This window comes from Penicillium paradoxum, assembly GCF_028828445.1.
Source record: "Penicillium paradoxum strain IBT 22861 chromosome Unknown utg000006l_segment0_segment0, whole genome shotgun sequence".
Taxonomy (NCBI): domain Eukaryota; kingdom Fungi; phylum Ascomycota; class Eurotiomycetes; order Eurotiales; family Aspergillaceae; genus Penicillium; species Penicillium paradoxum.
Window position 1 is genome coordinate 930,707 of NW_026643184.1, and position 17,190 is coordinate 947,896.

Consider the following 17,190-nt stretch of genomic DNA (forward strand, 5'->3'; position numbering starts at 1 on the left):
AGTTAGCGAAGCCTACGAACTACTATATATCGAAGATATAGGTCGGCTCTAGTTACTAGCTTATCGTTTCTACTTAGGTAGGGTCTATAGTAACTCTATAGCGGGAGACGATAAAGCCTAAGAAGTCGACCCTCTCTACGTAGAATATATATTTACTAGGTTTAATAAATAACCTCTACTTAATTAGGTATTCTAGCACTTCTCGGACGTAGTATACGTAGGTCTCCTCGTCTTTCGAGAAGATTAGTATATTATTAAGATATACTATTAGGTAGACATTAATAAGTCTTACTAAGGCTCTATTAACGTACGTTTAGAAAGTAGCGGGAGTATTCGCGAGTCTAAACGGTATTACCGTATATTTAAAATATCCGTAGCGGTATCTAAATACTATTTTCTACTTATCTCCCTATTTTATACGGATCCTATAGTAGGTATCTCGTAGATCTAGTTTAGTATAGATCTATACTCCTAATAATCTTACTAGGGACTTATTAATTAGTAGTAGAGGGTAGCGGTTCTTAATAGTAATTACGTTTAACCCTCTATAGTCTACGTAGAGTCTAAGCTTACCGTCTTTCTTCGGTATAAAGAGGATAGGTATACCCGATTAACTCTTTAAGTATCGGATCTAGCCTTTTTCGAGGTTCTCCTTAATATACTAGCGGAGGACTTCTAACTCCTTAGCGGATAGTACGTATACTAGCCTCTAAGGGAGTATCTTACCTAGTATTAGCTCGATTACGTGATTATATTCTACGTAGGTTAGAAGGGCTATAGTACTTTCTTTACTCGCTATAATAGCTAGATCTTAGTATTCTAGCGGGAGTTTAGTTAGGGGTTATACCGGATAGAAGGTCCTATCTAAGCTTTATATTACCCTTAGTATTACTATAAACTCCCCGGTAACCTTATCGACGTCTAAATATAGCTCTCCGAGTATATCTTATAGTCTTACTTCTTCCTCGAAGTCTTCTAGCGGGAGGGTTTTAACCTCTAGTAGGGCTATATTTCTATACGCTTACTTATTAGTTACCTAATTAATATCCGGATTTACTAGTCTAAGCTAATCTATTCCTAGGATTATATTATAGATCGTTATATCTACGGCTTTATAGGTTATTTTAATAACTCTATAGGTTCTATTCCGGTCTATTAAATTAAGCTATACTTCTTAGCTTCTATATAAAGGGATCTTACGCCCGTCTACGGCTTCTACTAGGCGGGTACTTATTATATATATCTCTTCTAGGTTCTCTTTTATCTATTTTTAGCTTATAAAGCTCTAGATTATACTACTATCTATTAGCGTCTTAGCTACCCCCGTTAGGGCTCTAGTCTTAACGTCTAATATTAGTACGTTATAGATAAGTGCTTAGTATACTCCTTTACGTTCTCCGAAGAGAACTATCCCTAATACTATAAGAGTCTATAGTATAGGGTTATCTATTTTTTTAACTCTTCCGCGGCTATAGTATTTACTATAGCTTTCTTACGGTAGTCCTTTATATAGTGGCCCGGCTTACTATAGAAGTTATAGAATTTACTATCTCCGCTCTAGTCTCGTTTAGACCCTATAGTAGCTTTTCTACCCTCCGTAGTAGTCGTAGCTTACTATATAAGGAAGGCGCTATTTCCCTTAAAGAGTCTTCTACTAGATCCTTATAAGTCTATAGTATTTCTTAGCGCTATCTTCCTAGCCTCCCTAAGATATAATATCCTACTTAGTATTACTTTCTTAATTTAATTATAGAAGGCTATCTAGTTATCCTATTAATCTATAGCGGGGGCTATAAACCTTCTTACTTTATCTCGTACCTCTTTAATAATACCTATCTCTAAATAGTCGATTCTTATCTATTTAGTTAGTATATCTTTTAGGCGGTTATAGAGTCCGGTAAGCTTTAAGGCGTATTAGTATATATCCTAATACTTAGCTTACGTTATTTACTACTAGTCGTATTTAGCTTCTCGCTATATCTCGATAGGGTCGGTAATCTAAGCGAGCGCCTATATTTTAAAGACTAACTAAATAAATATCGTACCTAGATTATTCCTACGGTATTCTATCTATATTATATTAACCTTCGGCGCTAGGAACTTAGTCACTTAGTCTACCTTACGTATATCGCTAGCGAATTAGTTAGGGTATCTATTCTAGAAAGCTTCCTAGTTCGACTTAAAGAGATTATATTCGCCTAAACTCTTAGCTCTATACGTTATTATATTATAGGGTATACGTAGTTCTCTCGCTTCCTTCTAGTAGAATAAGTAGCCTCCGGCACTTCCTTACGATATAATCGAGTTTATATAGGTAGTATTAGGTAGTTAGTAGATAGTTTAGTTAGTAGTACTATCTAGCGAACCCTAACGGATCCTAGATCCTTATATTCTCGCCTATAGGATTACTACGTTTTCCTCTTCGTCCTATAGCTCCGCGCGGATCCTATTTTTCTCCTTTACTAGAGCTAGACGTCTTTTAAGGGTCTCTAACTCTCGGAGTTCCGCCTCCTTATCTACCTCGGTTAGGGTTATCGGATCCGGCGGGTTTCCTCCCTAAGGGTTATCGTCGACTCCCTATATCTCTGCCTCTTCTAGTAGGGGTTATAGGGGTCCCGGGACGTCGTTTATTTCCGCGATCGGGGCTAAGGTTCCCCTTAGGCGGTCGCTCGTACGTCGAGTTATCGATATTACGTATTCTAACGGTCTAGTTTAATTAAGATTTAGCGATTAGAATGTTAGGACTAGCGTGCTAGCGGGTCCTAGTAGGTAATATAGAACTAGAGTAAAGGAATAGTAGGGTACTAGTATATTTATAAACTAATCGCTAAAGAGCTAAGTTCCCCTAGTAGTCTCTATATAGATAACCTTTAGCGGGTCACGGGACTAGGTCACCTAACCCGGTAGGACTTAGTCTCCCTAGTGCGGTCTCTAGCGGGGGGTCATACTACCCTTACTAGGTCACGGGTTCTAGGTTATAGGACTAGGCGGGATCCAGCCTATAAGGCACTCTCCTAGCAGAGGGTCGTAACACCTATAAATAATATAAATCTTATAATTTCTTCCGCCGAAAAGACCCCTATAACTTCTTCCGCCGAAGAAAGTACCCCTTTTTCGGACTCTAAAGGAGATCTTAGACTTATCGATAAGAGTTCTAGTAACGAATCGGTCCTATTAGTAGACCTACCGAGACTATCTACCGAAGAACTCGCTAACCTTAATTATAAGATCTAAAATAAGGTTTTCTATACTACTATACCTTAGGTAGATAAAAAACGTATATAGGATCTAGTATAATATACTACTATCCTATATATATAAGCTAGACTAACCCTATTATCTAAGGATCTCCTAACCTTACCCCTACTAATAACCCTAAAAAATATAGACCCTAAATAGATAGAAGACCCTAAATTAGTCCGATAAGTACGTAACTTACCCCTTTAGCCTTAGTAGTACCGCGCTATAAAAATCGAGTTTAAATAACTTAGTTTAATTAAAGCTTAGGAGATAATCCCTACCCCTATACCCACTAAGAATATACGTATCCTTACCGGTAAGTAGGTATATAAACTAAAACTCGATACGGATAGAAACCCCCTAAAATTTAAGGCTTACTAGGTAGCGAGAGGTTTCTAATAATAGGAAGATCTAGACTATACTAAGACCTTTACTAGTATAGGTAGCTACGTTACGCTATAGATCCTCCTCGCTATAATTACGTAAAAGAAGCTTTTTATAACTTATATTAACGTAAACGTTATATATCTTAACGCCACGCTAAAGGAGAGACTCTTAATATACTACCCCGAAGGTTTCGAAGATAATACCGATTTTTTAGAGATCTAAGGTAAAGTCTACCTTCTAAAAAAGAGTCTTTATAGTCTAAAATAGTTAGTAGTAAACTAGTTTAATATATTAGGGGACTACTTATTAACGAAAGGCTTTATACGATCTACTTCCGACCTATATCTTTATATATAGTATAATTAAGAGGGCGCCGGTATAATTATCTATATTTTTATATATATTAACGATCTTTTAATTATAGCTTCTATAGTAGATCTTATTAAAACTATAAAGGACCTTATTTTAATAAAATAGTCTACGTCGGACCTCGGCGAGCTATCCTACTATCTTTTAATAAAAATAGTATATAATAGAGAGGCGGGAAAAATAATAATTTTATAAAAAATATACATTAAAAGGTTCTTAAAAACCGTAACTTTAAGACCTATAATCCCTTTATCTATTATCCTAATAAAGGAAGAGACCTTTACCGCTATAAGTAAGGTAGTAAAATAGTACTAATCTAATATAGGCTCGATTAACTATACTAATATAGTTATACGTCTAGACCTCTTACTCGTAGTAAGTATACTTTCGTAGTTTACTATAAACCTAAACGCTAAACACGAGGATCTAGTATAAAGAGTAATTACTTATATAAGACGTACTAGCTATTACGTAATTATATACTAATCTAGACCTAATTAGGACCTCTAAGGGCATATCGACGCCTTATATAGATTAGCCCTAAAAAGTAAAAGTAGGACTAGGTATATCTTCTTCCTCGTAGGGGGTCCAATATTATAGAAATCTTAAAAGTAGACTAATATAGCAAAATCAAGCGCCGAAGCTAAATATATAGTCCTCTTAATTACTAGCGGAGAGGCAATTTAGCTACGAAAACTACTAAAAGATCTTAATTTTTACTAAAGAAGTATAGACCTCCCCCCTATCCCTTTATATAGCGATAGCTAGTCTACGATCACGATAACGAAGAACCCTACTATTTTAGGACGTTTAAAATATATCGACGTATACTAGCACTAGATCCGCGAGTAAGTTAAAAGGGGAAAAATCAAGCTTATATATATAAAAGGGACTAAAAACATTACAGATAGACTAATAAAGCCCCTCGGGGCTCCTAAATTTATAGAGTTTATCGCAGGTTTAAACCTTAACCCTAAAACATATAGACTTTCGGTAGAATAAACCCCTACGTCTTTCGTAGTATAAAAACTACGTCTTTCGTAGTGTAAAAACTACGTCTTTCATAGTGTAAAAACTACGTCTTTTATAGTGCAAAACTACTAGTTTTACACCTTCCTATAGTCTAAAAGCTACACCTTTTAACTAAGAAACCTTATTCATCTTAGTCCCTAATAACATGATCTTACGATATATAACGGCTACACGTTAAGGGGGCGTATTAAGAACCATGCCTAAGGCAGGATTCTCTTATCCGCAGGATTATCAACGCTACGCCCTTTTTGTCTTTTCTACCGAAAAGCTCACCTTTAGGGGCCAAATTAAGGACTCCGATCCTCGGCATATAAAGGGACATAAATAGCAGGAAAAGACAGATATTATCTAGATCTTTAGACAATTCAATACTTCTATAAGAGATCCTATTCCTAGTATCATTTGAACCCATTGTTGAAACCCTATATGCTATATCATACCTCTATATCTTTAACAGTTTTAACCCCTAGAAGAAGGGAGTTCTAGGATTCATCCGAGTCCGAATAGCGTTATATTTAATGCTTTTCTTCTAAGGCATATCGACTTTAGGAAAGATTAAACCTTAGAAGAATGTAAGTACTTTATTTACTAAGGGCTCTGTTATAGTAATTCAGGTGCTCTTATATATTCTGCTAGCAAATATTCAAAATATTTAGGCAGTTGGGGGGCTTATTATGAGGAGAGGGGGGGGGGGGGCTCTACACCACCACCCTATACATATATGTTTGTTCTCTACACCAGAGTGAGGCCAGTGTAGCTACCATCGTTGCTCACAAGCTCGGTCTTGACTCCATCTTCCAGAGACACGGAGTACAGGCTACCGCCGAGATCGGTCACATAGGCAACGTTGTTGGCCTTGTCCAACTTGAGGCCAATAGGCTCGTGGAAGTGACGCGCCAGAATGACCTTCTCCAGATCGCTAGCTTCACCGCCCACGTAGGCGCGGTTCAGGGTGCAGCCCGTGGGGTGCTCACCACGGTCGGTCCAGTACAGGGTCTGGGTCTCAGTATCAATCTCGAGATCAATAGGTTCGGGCAGGTTATTCCACAGGCGCTTGATATCGGTACGGTTCTCGGCAGTCTCGCCAGCAGGGATATCCAGGCCGGCAGAGAAGATCTGACCACGGCCGGCCTTGCTGGGGCCCTTCTGGGTCCAGTACAGGATGCCGCGCTCAGCATCGACAGAGACACCCACACACCAGTTGGTCATCTGGTCCAGGAGGTTCATGCTGGAGTCCACGCGGCGCTGAAGCAGAACCACATGGTTGGTACCGTCATAGTCACAGCGGTGGATGCCGGTGCCCTCGCGGTCACAGAAGTAGATCTGCTGGCGGGACTCGATAGCGACGAGCTGCTTGGGAGTGTGCACCTTGCCGGCGGGGACCATGCACTTAACGTTGCTGCCATCCAGATCGGCGGACCAGACGGAGCCGTCACATGATGCAGTGCTGTGGCCCATGTTGGTCCAGAAGATGCGCTTGGTCGAGGGTGAGACATCGATTCCATCGGGCAAGTTCTGGCCAACGACGACGGGGGTCAACTTTTGGGTGGCAAGGTTCAGACGCAGGATTTTGCCGTTCGAGTGCACCTGGGAGATGTCCTTGGCGTTGCTGCCGAGACCGACATCCAAGAGGTAGATGTCCTTGGCAGTGCTGGGGGAGGTGGCGGGGGTAGCTTCGACGGCAGAGGACTCGGGGGCAGCAGGGTAGAGACCGCCCTTGCCGCCCTTCTTTCCAAGACGGCCCTTATTAATGTATTCGCGGCGCAGCCAGTCGACGGTGGGAACGGGGTCGTATCCCTTCTCCTGGATGTAGTTGTCCTCGATGAAGGCGACAGTATCCAGACCGATCTGGTCCATCAGCTGGCAGGGAAGAGGGCCGTTCTTGAACATGTGCTCCCAAAGGAGATCGATTTCCCTGGCATCACTGACGCCCTCGGAGAGGATGTGCATGATTTCACGCTTAATTGCTGCCCAGAGACGGTTGAAAATGAATCTAGACGGAGATTTGAGTCAGTTTGCCGCGATGCCAATGTGGGTTGATGTTTTCGGAATACATACCCAGTGGATTCGCGACGAGCAGTCACGGGCAACATGCCACACTCTCCCAGAACAGTCTCCAAGTAGGGGAAGATCTTGGGATCGGTGTTACCAGATGTCATCAACTCGACGGTGCGAATGGCCGGGGGCATAGTATAGTGGATATTGAAGACGTTCGGGTGGCGCTCGGGAGCAACATTAACAAGCATCAGCTTCGACTTGAAAGACGAGCTGTTGGAACCGATGTAGCAATCCTTAGGAGCGAGTTTATCGAGCTCGGCCAGAGTATCAATCTTCAACTGCAGGACCTCGGGCACAGCCTCGATGATCAGCCAAGCATTGGAGACGGCGGGCTCCATATCGGTGAAAGTCTTGCAGACGCCAAAGGGTGCGTCGGTGGACGCCTCCAGTGAGGCCTCATCTCCTGCATCGGCAACCTCGTGAGCCTTGTGGATGCGGGGCATCAATGAGAATTCAACTTTGTGAGTTTCGATGTACTCGGCAGCATCGCGGAGGGCGGCCGGGAAAGGATCCCGGATGTTGACGTCGTATCCAGCTGCGATGAAAGTGCAAGCAATGCGGCGGCCAAGGACACCGCCACCGATGACCGCGACGGGGCGGTCGGTTCTGGGCTTAACGGCCATTTGTGTGGCTGGGGAATATAAAAAGATAAAAAAAAGTGTGGGTGTAGGTAGGAACCGGAGGTGTATGGAGATACGACGTGGGAAGGGGTATAGACTTTTATTTGGGAAAAGATCACCATGGCGACCACCTACCAGCTTCTCTTATATATATTCATTGTTAATCTCAGATCGGCATTTTGGATCTCCATCAGGAGGCTTCTACGTAGCACTTTGCAAGCCATCCAACCAGAGCGCCATGAGCTACGTGCAGGAGCTCCGCCACCGGAACCCGGCATATGGGGCACAGTTATCAGGGGAAACACAAACGGATATCACGGCTGCAGTGATTACTCCGTACTCATTTCTAAGTTAATATGTTGTAGACTCGGGATCTCGTATATCGAAGTGGGTTCGGGCAGATATGTTCGGACTCGGACTCGCTACGGAGACACCACGGAAATGAGTCGGACGGACGTTGGAAGAAAATTGACAAAGTTTATCGCAAACAAGATTCGATCTGGATTCAGTGGGCCAATAATATACCTGGGTATCCATGTCGACTCCACTTCAGATGAACTGCCCAGTGGTACCTACGTAGGTAGGCCCCCAGTACTATTCCTGACTATTGGCTATGATCCTGGCTATCAGAGGCTTAACATTGGCTGTTGAACCATAACATAGGTGACACATCTTCCACTGAGGTTGTACGGTGTACGTTGTACAATGTATGTATGAGGTACTCTGTACTCGGCGGAGGGCCCGCAGAACAGCATATCGTTCGTTCTAGCCAAAGTCTAAAACTTAGAGTCGACGTCATCGATATTGCAACCTCAGGCATCCACTCCAATTTCTCGTCATGTACTCCGTACAAAGTACAAGGTAGATACCTTCAGTTAAAATTCAAAGAGAAATTGGACTTTAAATGTAACTAGTTGCTGATATTCTATCTTTATCTCTATGTCTATGTTGTATATCAAATTCAAACTTTTTGTACAAGTTATCAAGTCCACATCCAAACGCCCCAATGCTCACACAATGCCCTTAGAACAGGAAGACCTGATCAGTGGACTTGGAAACAGCGCTGGGATCCTTCCAGCCCAGCACAGAAAGAGTCTTCTTCATGGCGTTAATCATAGGCGGGGGGCCGCACAGCAGCGCCTTATTGTCAGCATCGGCAGCCGGCAAGTAAGTCTGGATCAGATCCTGAGAGATAAAGCCGCGGTGACCAGTCCAGTCCTCGCCAGCCTGTGAAAGCACGTACTGGACAGAGAACTTGTCGGGGTTTTCACGGGCAAAGGTATCGAGCTCCTTGCGCAGCAAGATATCCTCCTCGGTATTATTAGCGTACAGCAAGCTCATCTTAGTGGTATCGGACTTGTCATCACAGATAGCACGGATGAGCTGGTACATGGGGGTGATACCGGTACCACCAGCGATCATGCCGATGTGGTTCGCATAAGATGTGGTGTATTGCATGGCGCCCTTGGGGCCACGGATCTCGATAGTGTCGCCGATTTGCATTTGCTCGAGGTGCTTGGTCATTTGACCCTGGGGGTAGACCTTAACCAGCAGCTCGATGCGGCCCAGGTCGGTGTTGTTAGAGACGGGGGTGTAGGAACGAGACACGCTCTTTCCGTTGATAGTGGCGCGCAGGGCAATGTGCTGGCCGGTGGGGAGACCGAGAATATCATTTGAGTTGGGCAGGCCGAAAATGAAGCGGTAGACATTGGGGGAGACGACTTCCTTGTGGGTGAGAGGGAAGCTTCGGAACTGGCGCGGGTCGAGAGGGGGCTGGGCGATGGCCTTGGTGGGGACCTTCTTAGCAGTGGTGGATGCCATCTTCTTGCGGAAGATGAGCCTGTCACCGCGAGAGGTGCGGTGAGGCACGTGGTGGGTGAAATCTTCTTGAACATCAAGCTTGTGCGAAACCCACACGGCCAATCCGCAGGTCAGGGTAAACTGGGCGACAGTGGCGATACCAAAGCCGGACCAGAACTGGCCAGAGGAGTTGGGGCGTTTGAACAGAAGGGCCGAAGCATTCTCCGACAGCTTCTTGAAGATAGGTGCGAATTGTCCCCATCCGTTGGTATAACCAGTGAAAGCCACTCCTCCCAATGCACCAGTCAGACCGAGTTTGACCAGAGAGAAGGCCACAGAGCGGGCAAGACTGGACGCAGGCTTCTTGACCTCAATGACAGCGGTTTGTGCGACTTGTTCAAAGTTTGGACGGTAGATTTCGATGGACTCGGCATGTTCCTAATGAAGTCCAGTTAGTTGAGTCTCTCAAAGATGTAGAACGTGAAGACACATACCTCAGTGGGCAAGTCACCAACAAGATATTGGGCCAACTCCTCGCGGGCCTCATCAGAGTGACCAATCTCTTCGAATGCTTCAGTAGCATCTGTGCCAGCGACCTGGATCAAGATGGCACTGCCACCAGGGTGGTCTTCAAGGTATGTGGTGACATCGTAGATTTTGTTGTGAACAATAATCCAGACATCGTCTGGCTTATTGTGTTGTTGCACTTCCTCCAGGGTATACATTGTGAAATAATTATTTGATTATACGAAAGACGAAGCGACCAAAACAGTTATATATAAGATGCGCTGCCAATCCACTCCACTCGGCCCGAGAGCCAGTGAACAGCCAGCGACCAGCCAGTCGACAGCCAGTGAACGGCTAGACAACGGCAAATTATGTCGAAAGGGGCCAATCACTTGCCTCTGACTGGCTCCCAATGGCGGATCGCCGAAAGCCGTCTCGTGCGAACTTCGCCCGGACGTCGGATCTACGCCATCTTGATCGTCTTCCTATGCGACTGGCAGTTAGGGCTCCACTGGCTCTGGATAAATCGGGTTTGCAGTTTGTTAATGAGCTCGGCCCGAATCCAGATATTTAAGAACAGCTTGATGGTCTTTGGCAATACTATCTACCAAAAAATAATCATGCCTGTCGCACTAGCACCACCACAGAACTCCGGTCCAGTGTTCTACTTGATCGGAGATGAAGTATCAACCGCCCAGTCTGTAACACTTGATGCCAAGTGGAAGCTGGAAGATGTTAAGCGTGCCGTGGGAGCAGTATTCCATGTGGCTGCACCACTAGGTACGCAGGGCCCATCCCTTGAGTCATGACCTCTGCTAACGTTCTTAGGATTGACCTTCCACCTCGGTGATAACGAACAAGAGCTTTCCACAGTCGAAGAGATCCTCCGCGCGCCCTCATCACAAACCACACCTATCGGTCTCCGTGTCGATGGACAGGCAGTTCAAAATCCCCAAGGTCCCGACGGCTTGCCTCTCGTCGGCAGCTTCTACGAGATCTTCCCCGATCACCTCGGTAACCACTATCGTCTCTTCCGCAAATACGGCCATGTCATCAAGACCACGAACATGGGCAAGACCACATACTTGACCGATAGCCCCGAAGTGGCAGCCGTTGCTCTGACCGAGTCTGTCTATATGACCAAGAAGATCAACGAGAGCCACCCTCTCTGGGGCGTTAAGGATAACACAGCTATCTTCATTGGAGATACTGAGACCGAGAACTGGCGGTTGGCTCACAAGTTCTTGCCTCCTGCCATGGGCCCTAAGGCAGTTCGTCATTACACCCCGTTGATGCAAGAGTGTGCGCGCAAGTCCTTCGCAGTCTTCGATGAGCTTGATGCTCGTGGCCAGTCCTGGAACGCCTACCAGTACATGGTGAAGCTTGCCTCCCAAACCGTCGGAAAGTTCTCCCTGAATGCCGACTTCGAACACTTCAACGCTGTCGATTCTCCATTGCACCCTATTGTCACCAACATCGCCAGCTTGCTATCTCTTAACAAGAAGATTACCTCTCGAGGTGAATGGTACCGTCACCTGCCCTTTGGCGATCCCGCTCGTCTTAAGCTTGTCCAGAAGACCATCTACACTCTTCTCCAGGAGAAGATTGAACTCGTCAAGGGTTCCGGCATTGAAGGCATGCCTATGGCTCAGGCCGCAACCGAGGCATCCTGCGTGGTCGACTACCTCCTCAACACCGTTGACGAAAAGGGCGAAAAGTTCCCCGAAGGCCTGATCGTCGCCAACATGCTCATTGTCACAGGTGCTGGATTCACCACCACCTCGGCTCTGATGTCATGGCTCCTTTACTGCCTTGTCACCTACGAAGGCGCCCAAGACCGTCTATACGCAGAACTGTGTGAGCGCGGCGTTGCCAATGGCGACGTTGAATGGACTCCCGAGTTTGCCCACAGCCTGTCGTTCCTTGACTGCTTCGTCAAGGAAACCCAGCGTCTGCACAACGCCTCCTTCCAGCCCGGCCGCACAACCAAAACCGACGTTGTTCTGCCTGGTGGCTACCGTCTTCCCCCCGACAGTGTTATTATCCCCAACCTGTACGCTATTCACACCAACCCCGAAGTCTGGCGTGATCCCTTCCACTTCGACCCCGATCGCTGGTCTTCTGATGAGACCAAGGACAAGCACCGTTGCGCTTATATTCCTTTCGCTACTGGTCCTCGTGGCTGCATTGGATTCAACTTTGCACTGCTCGAGGTTAAGATCTTGTTGTCGGAGCTTGTCTCTCGCTATGAGTTCACACGGGAGGGTCTTGAGGCTATCGACTATGATCCCGAGTTCCAGTTGATCCGCCCATTGAACTTCTACGTTCGGGCTAAAAAGAGAACTACCACTGCTTAGAGTGCGGAGCATTATTATTTAGATTGGCATCGGCGTTGATACGGCTCGACCATTGTTTATTAGACTACTAGATGGCAACTTATGCTATGTACAAAAGAATTTAGACTTGTTCAAAACACTTCAATATCTCATCCCACGTTCACTATAGCTCCTTCAGAAGGAGAGCTCGGGACTAGGAATTGCAATTGTTCCATCTGCAACAAGGACGCTCGTTCCAGAAATCGTAATAACCGAGTCTTCATCGTTCGACTCAACGGTCAAGTTCATAGAACACTTCCTCCCAGTCTGTACACCCTGCACAACTTCGATTCGGGGTACTCCATCGAGCCTAGGAATGAGGGCATGGTTCGCCCATAAATAAGCCGCCAAAGGTCCAGCGGCAGAGCCGGTGGCTGGATCTTCCATTGACATCCCCGGACTGAAGAACCGGGCCTCAAATCTCGGTATCATAGACTCGGAATCATTTTCTGCGGTAGTAAAAATGTATACGCCACTATTATCGCTTTCGGTACTAGCAAGCTCCTGAGAAATCCTTTCTTTGTTGGCAAAGCTGACCCCTCTCAGAACTTCGAGGCTTCGGACCGGGATCAAGAGATGACGAGCAGGCGACGTGGTAACCACTTTTGCTCGGTTGAGTGTACCATCCGAGTATTTGAGCCCAATATCACAGGCCTTGATGCCGAGGGATTCAGCAAGGGATTCATGGTTGGTATGTTCGTTCAAGAACTGCGGTTTTCCGTGGCGCATTGAGATTACAAGATCTTGATTTGATCGCGCCACTTCAACAGGTAGGATATGGGTACCCAGTTGTTGGAAATAGGTTTTTTTGCTTTGAGTATTGTGTGCGATTTCTCCCAAAAGCCCCGAGTGTGCCATCCACCACCACGCACCGAGCGAATTGTGACCCGCGCCGAACACTTCCACGCCATTGGGGAGGAATGATCTCAGACGCCAGGTGGCTTTTGGGTCTTCTGGGGGACAGATGAAAGTTGTCTCGGATAGATTAAATTGTCTTGCTATCAGCTTCATCTGGGTCTCAGTGAGAGTTGTGGACGTTGTGTTGACTACTGCGAGGGGATTGCCTTGATAGGCAATAGATGAGAAGACATCAATGATATAGTAGCGAAGTTGAGACATCGGGTGAATCAGCTGTGCGAGATCCAATAGGTTTTAGTATGACAGTGGATGAGCAGAAATATCCCAGGGAAACGGTATTTATATGTAGGATACCTGGAAGAAAAAGAGTTACTAATAGTTTAGCTGGTGATGCGCCTTTGTTATAAATCAACCGAATTAGAAATCTCGATACCTCGTATTCGTGCCATTCTGATGCCCCGAAACAAATCCCCGCTCGATCCATGTCGAATACGATAATTTCTCGTTCACTGACCTCTTGTCTCACGCAAAGCCCTGAGGGCCCGGGAATACGGACCAAAATACCGCACATTCGTATCCGTGTCTTCCCACACAGACTGCTGTTCTTCGCGCTCCAAAACAACAATCAAGCGCTTCGCCAGCATATCCGCGTGGGATTGCCGTGGACCAACAGCGACCATATTCTGGAGCGTAAGCGCACAACTAACAGCATTATGCACAAAGGCCCACGAGCGACACACAGTGGCCGCTAGGCGGTGCATATCCAAGAAGCTCTCAACGGCCTCGGCAGCGCGCTCAGTGCACTCTATCTTGATGGAATCAACATCTACAAGTGAGTGATGGTCTGCACTGGCAGCAGTCTCCAGGACTACCCGGCAGAGTCGACAGATTGCGTAACAGATGTGGATATTCAGGGCTAGGCGCTCAAGATGATCCTGCAGACTGCGACAGTTCGCTTTGTCGAGGAGGAATGGTGCAGCGTCTTCAAATATCGCTGCCATTCGACTCTTGAAAGACAGTGTTTCGGTGATTGTTTCAGTACTTTCCTGTCGTGCCCTCTCGAGAAGAATCTGACACAGTGCGCAGACGCATTCTGCGAATGACCACCCTGGACCCGACTCTGGATCGTGTGGGAGGCTGCTGCTTAGCTTGCTCACGTTGGGCGGGCGGTCGTAGGTAAAGGAGAGGAAGGTGTCTTGCCATAAAAGCATCCACCTAGACTTTCAGTCAGCGGGGGCCTCATGTCTACATGAAGGAAAGTTGAGTACATACCAAAGGCGTTTTCGTTGGAATTGTTCCACGGTGGAATTTCGTGGGTCTGAGGCAGTTTCTTCGTGTAATCCAATACTTTGTGCGAGACGTATCGTTGATCCTATGACCAGTTCAGTCTTAGTTCCATTGGAATCAAAATTCGAGCCACTTACCCATTAGAATCCAGGCACTATTGGTATCGAGGTTGTTGCGCAGACAGTTTCCAATTAATGCTTTAGCCTGAATCTGGTCCATGTTGGTGTTGTTGAAAAAGTTCGAAGCTCGGAGGCATTGGAAGGAGGAGCAGACTAATATGATTAGATATAGGTATATATTAGAAGCGAGGATAGATCGTACTTACTGAACACTTTACAGCGCAAATCTCGCTCCTTGATGGGATCATTTGAGAATTGCACTCCACATGCAAGCACAGCAAAAAGCAATGCAAGCCACGAGGAATCCATGTCATCTAATACCGAGACTTGGTTTTCTGGGGTTATACCAGAGCGTTTGTTGAGAAACACAAATAGCGAGATATTGAATTGCTCGTACGTCACTAGTGCCGGATAAAAGGGGTGTACGTTGTTCTGGTAGACTTGCCAGTATCTGAGAGAATCCAATCAGCATAATCCCAAAAGTCGATTCGATTATTTGAGTGAGCACGTTGATACATACCGGATAATATCCGACTCATCTGGTAAAGTCTCGCAGATCTCTCCGGCTCCAGGCTCTGGCTTCCACAAGTTTGTGAAGGGATAGGTTCGTGGAACAAGCTGATCCAAGAGGATTGAGTCATTGAGCATTGAATCATTACCAGCTTGTCGACATCCCAAAGCCACTGGCGGGTCAGAGTGACTCCCCAGGAAGATGGTGGCGCCGGTGGCGTCTTCGACGAAGTGCTTTCCCGGAGATTTCGCAAGCGTTGAGCCCTTCCTCATATGGGGTGATATGGAAGTAGACGCTGAATTGTCTTGTGCGATTGTGTCCGACCCTGAATTGAAGCGGCTCTGCCGAAGCTCCGTCTTGAGAGAAGAGATCTGCTTATCCATCTTGTCAAGCCTGCTGATAATGAGATCAATCCCTGGGGGCAAATTTGTGGTATCATTCAGGTATCCCCTCTGGTCTTCTCCGGAGATATTGCTGGTTTTTATGTCAGTATTTGTTGTAAGATGTCTCATGCATGAGGTATTATATATAGTCTGGAGACATCGCAAAGAAAATGAAGGGCGGAACAAAAGAAATAGGAAATCCGGGAGAAACAGGCCATGGATAGGAGGAGAGATGATAATCCCTACCTGTGAGTAGAAGTTCCATGCATTTCATCATCCCCATCGCCATTCATCGAAAAAGCGCCTCCCTTCCCATCGGAAGCAGGCGGCTCTTGCCCCGAGCTGGAAGATGGCAAACAACATAGCTCCGGATGATGGCGCTGGATACAACTTGAACATGGCGTATTGCCATCACAGCGGACTTTCCGATGACGACAGGGAAAGCAAGACTTGATGCCGCGTGTGCGGCGCTTGCGCTTAAGCAGTTCACTGATGCGGCTCGTGTCGTATGGATACGGATTTGGATTTGACCCCTGAGTATCTGATGGATCCATATGCACAGATTTCTTTTTGGTATTCTGCTTGAGCGCAATGATTCAAGATATCTCTGCGTATTGTGGTATCCATATATGTACTCCGCATATAAAATTTGTTACAGTCTGCGTGAACCTGTGCCGGGGGTGTGACATTTTTCTTCTTCTGGTTGGTTCAGACCACTGACCGCCCTTTGTATCGGCCACTATGTATGCATTCGGAAGGTTTGAATTAATTCGGTCTTTTATTAATTTCAGGACTTCTCTCTATGTGTGTGTTTGCTTTAAGGCTTACTATCTATCCTTTCTATTTACGAAATTTCATTTGTTCGCGGGATTTTAGCAGATCTAAGACTTCGTGCTCTACCTAAAGGGAGATCGGCCCTAGGCCCTGGGGAAGCTCGGGGAACAAAGCCGGTTATGTCACTCAAGGCGGCTCGGGGGCTTAATCCCCCGGTTCTCCATATGACCGAGTCCTTCGTCGGAATGGCCTTCGTTGTCTTGCCATGATATTTTCATGCTCCTGGAAACATGTATTCTTAATTTCGAGCTCTCTAGTTCCAGCTCGGAAAACAAGTCAAATTTTTACCCAAGTCCATATTTCGGGACTTGCGACTTAAGTTCAGTACAGTGTTCGGGCGCTGCTAGGCAAAGGATTGTGCGACTAGTCAGATGCTAGAATATATTATGAGTATATAGTTCCAAAGGCGGCGTGGGCAAATCACATATAACTTGGCCAGTAATGGATTGGGATTTTATGATGTTTCTTCAGGATATACTTCAATGCGCAGAATTGGCGCACGACGAAATATCTCTCTCTATGTACCTACCACCCCCTTCTCTTCTCTAGCGAGCCTATTCTGACTCCTTGGCCGTTGAAACTTTCCGTAGAGTTTGATATTATATCACGCGAAAAGATATCGTCTTGAAAATGGGCTTATAATAAGTTTATTAGCTTTACATTAAAGGGGGAGATGAGTAATAAGGGCTGCATACCTTACCTAGCGACTATAAATAATCTCTTATCTACCAACAAAGTGTTAGTCGTAAGTCTAGTAGAAGTTATACTTGATCTGCAGACTTTTCATTCGTCCAGCCCAGTTATCGAAAT

At 45.8% G+C, this 17,190-nt stretch overlaps 5 protein-coding genes across 5 annotated transcripts; 1 reads left to right on the forward strand and 4 right to left on the reverse strand.

Annotated features, from left to right (window-relative positions):
• Nucleotides 1–5,760: 5,760 nt before the first annotated feature.
• On the reverse strand, nt 5,761–7,709 carry N7457_006820 (Dehydrogenase multihelical; the record flags this gene model as incomplete). The annotated part of the gene is made up of 2 exons (XM_057177863.1): nt 5,761–7,021; nt 7,087–7,709. The coding sequence occupies 2 exons, from the start codon at nt 7,707–7,709 to the stop codon at nt 5,761–5,763; spliced, it is 1,884 nt and encodes a 627-aa protein (XP_057029607.1).
• Nucleotides 7,710–8,729: 1,020 nt separating this feature from the next.
• On the reverse strand, nt 8,730–10,231 carry N7457_006821 (Cytochrome b5; the record flags this gene model as incomplete). Its single annotated transcript, XM_057177864.1, has 2 exons — nt 8,730–9,944; nt 10,001–10,231. 2 exons carry the CDS (start codon nt 10,229–10,231, stop codon nt 8,730–8,732), a joined length of 1,446 nt encoding a protein of 481 aa, XP_057029608.1.
• A 402-nt stretch (nt 10,232–10,633) lies between these two features.
• N7457_006822 (cytochrome P450) lies at nt 10,634–12,370 on the forward strand (the record flags this gene model as incomplete). The annotated part of the gene is made up of 2 exons (XM_057177865.1): nt 10,634–10,793; nt 10,842–12,370. The coding sequence occupies 2 exons, from the start codon at nt 10,634–10,636 to the stop codon at nt 12,368–12,370; spliced, it is 1,689 nt and encodes a 562-aa protein (XP_057029609.1).
• A 153-nt stretch (nt 12,371–12,523) lies between these two features.
• N7457_006823 (PhzF family phenazine biosynthesis protein) lies at nt 12,524–13,507 on the reverse strand (the record flags this gene model as incomplete). Its single annotated transcript, XM_057177866.1, has 1 exon — nt 12,524–13,507. The coding sequence occupies one exon, from the start codon at nt 13,505–13,507 to the stop codon at nt 12,524–12,526; it is 984 nt and encodes a 327-aa protein (XP_057029610.1).
• Nucleotides 13,508–13,752: 245 nt separating this feature from the next.
• N7457_006824 (Zn(II)2Cys6 transcription factor) lies at nt 13,753–16,100 on the reverse strand (the record flags this gene model as incomplete). Its single annotated transcript, XM_057177867.1, has 6 exons — nt 13,753–14,461; nt 14,519–14,618; nt 14,671–14,805; nt 14,859–15,103; nt 15,173–15,637; nt 15,793–16,100. The coding sequence occupies 6 exons, from the start codon at nt 16,098–16,100 to the stop codon at nt 13,753–13,755; spliced, it is 1,962 nt and encodes a 653-aa protein (XP_057029611.1).
• Between the last annotated feature and the right edge of the window lie 1,090 nt (nt 16,101–17,190).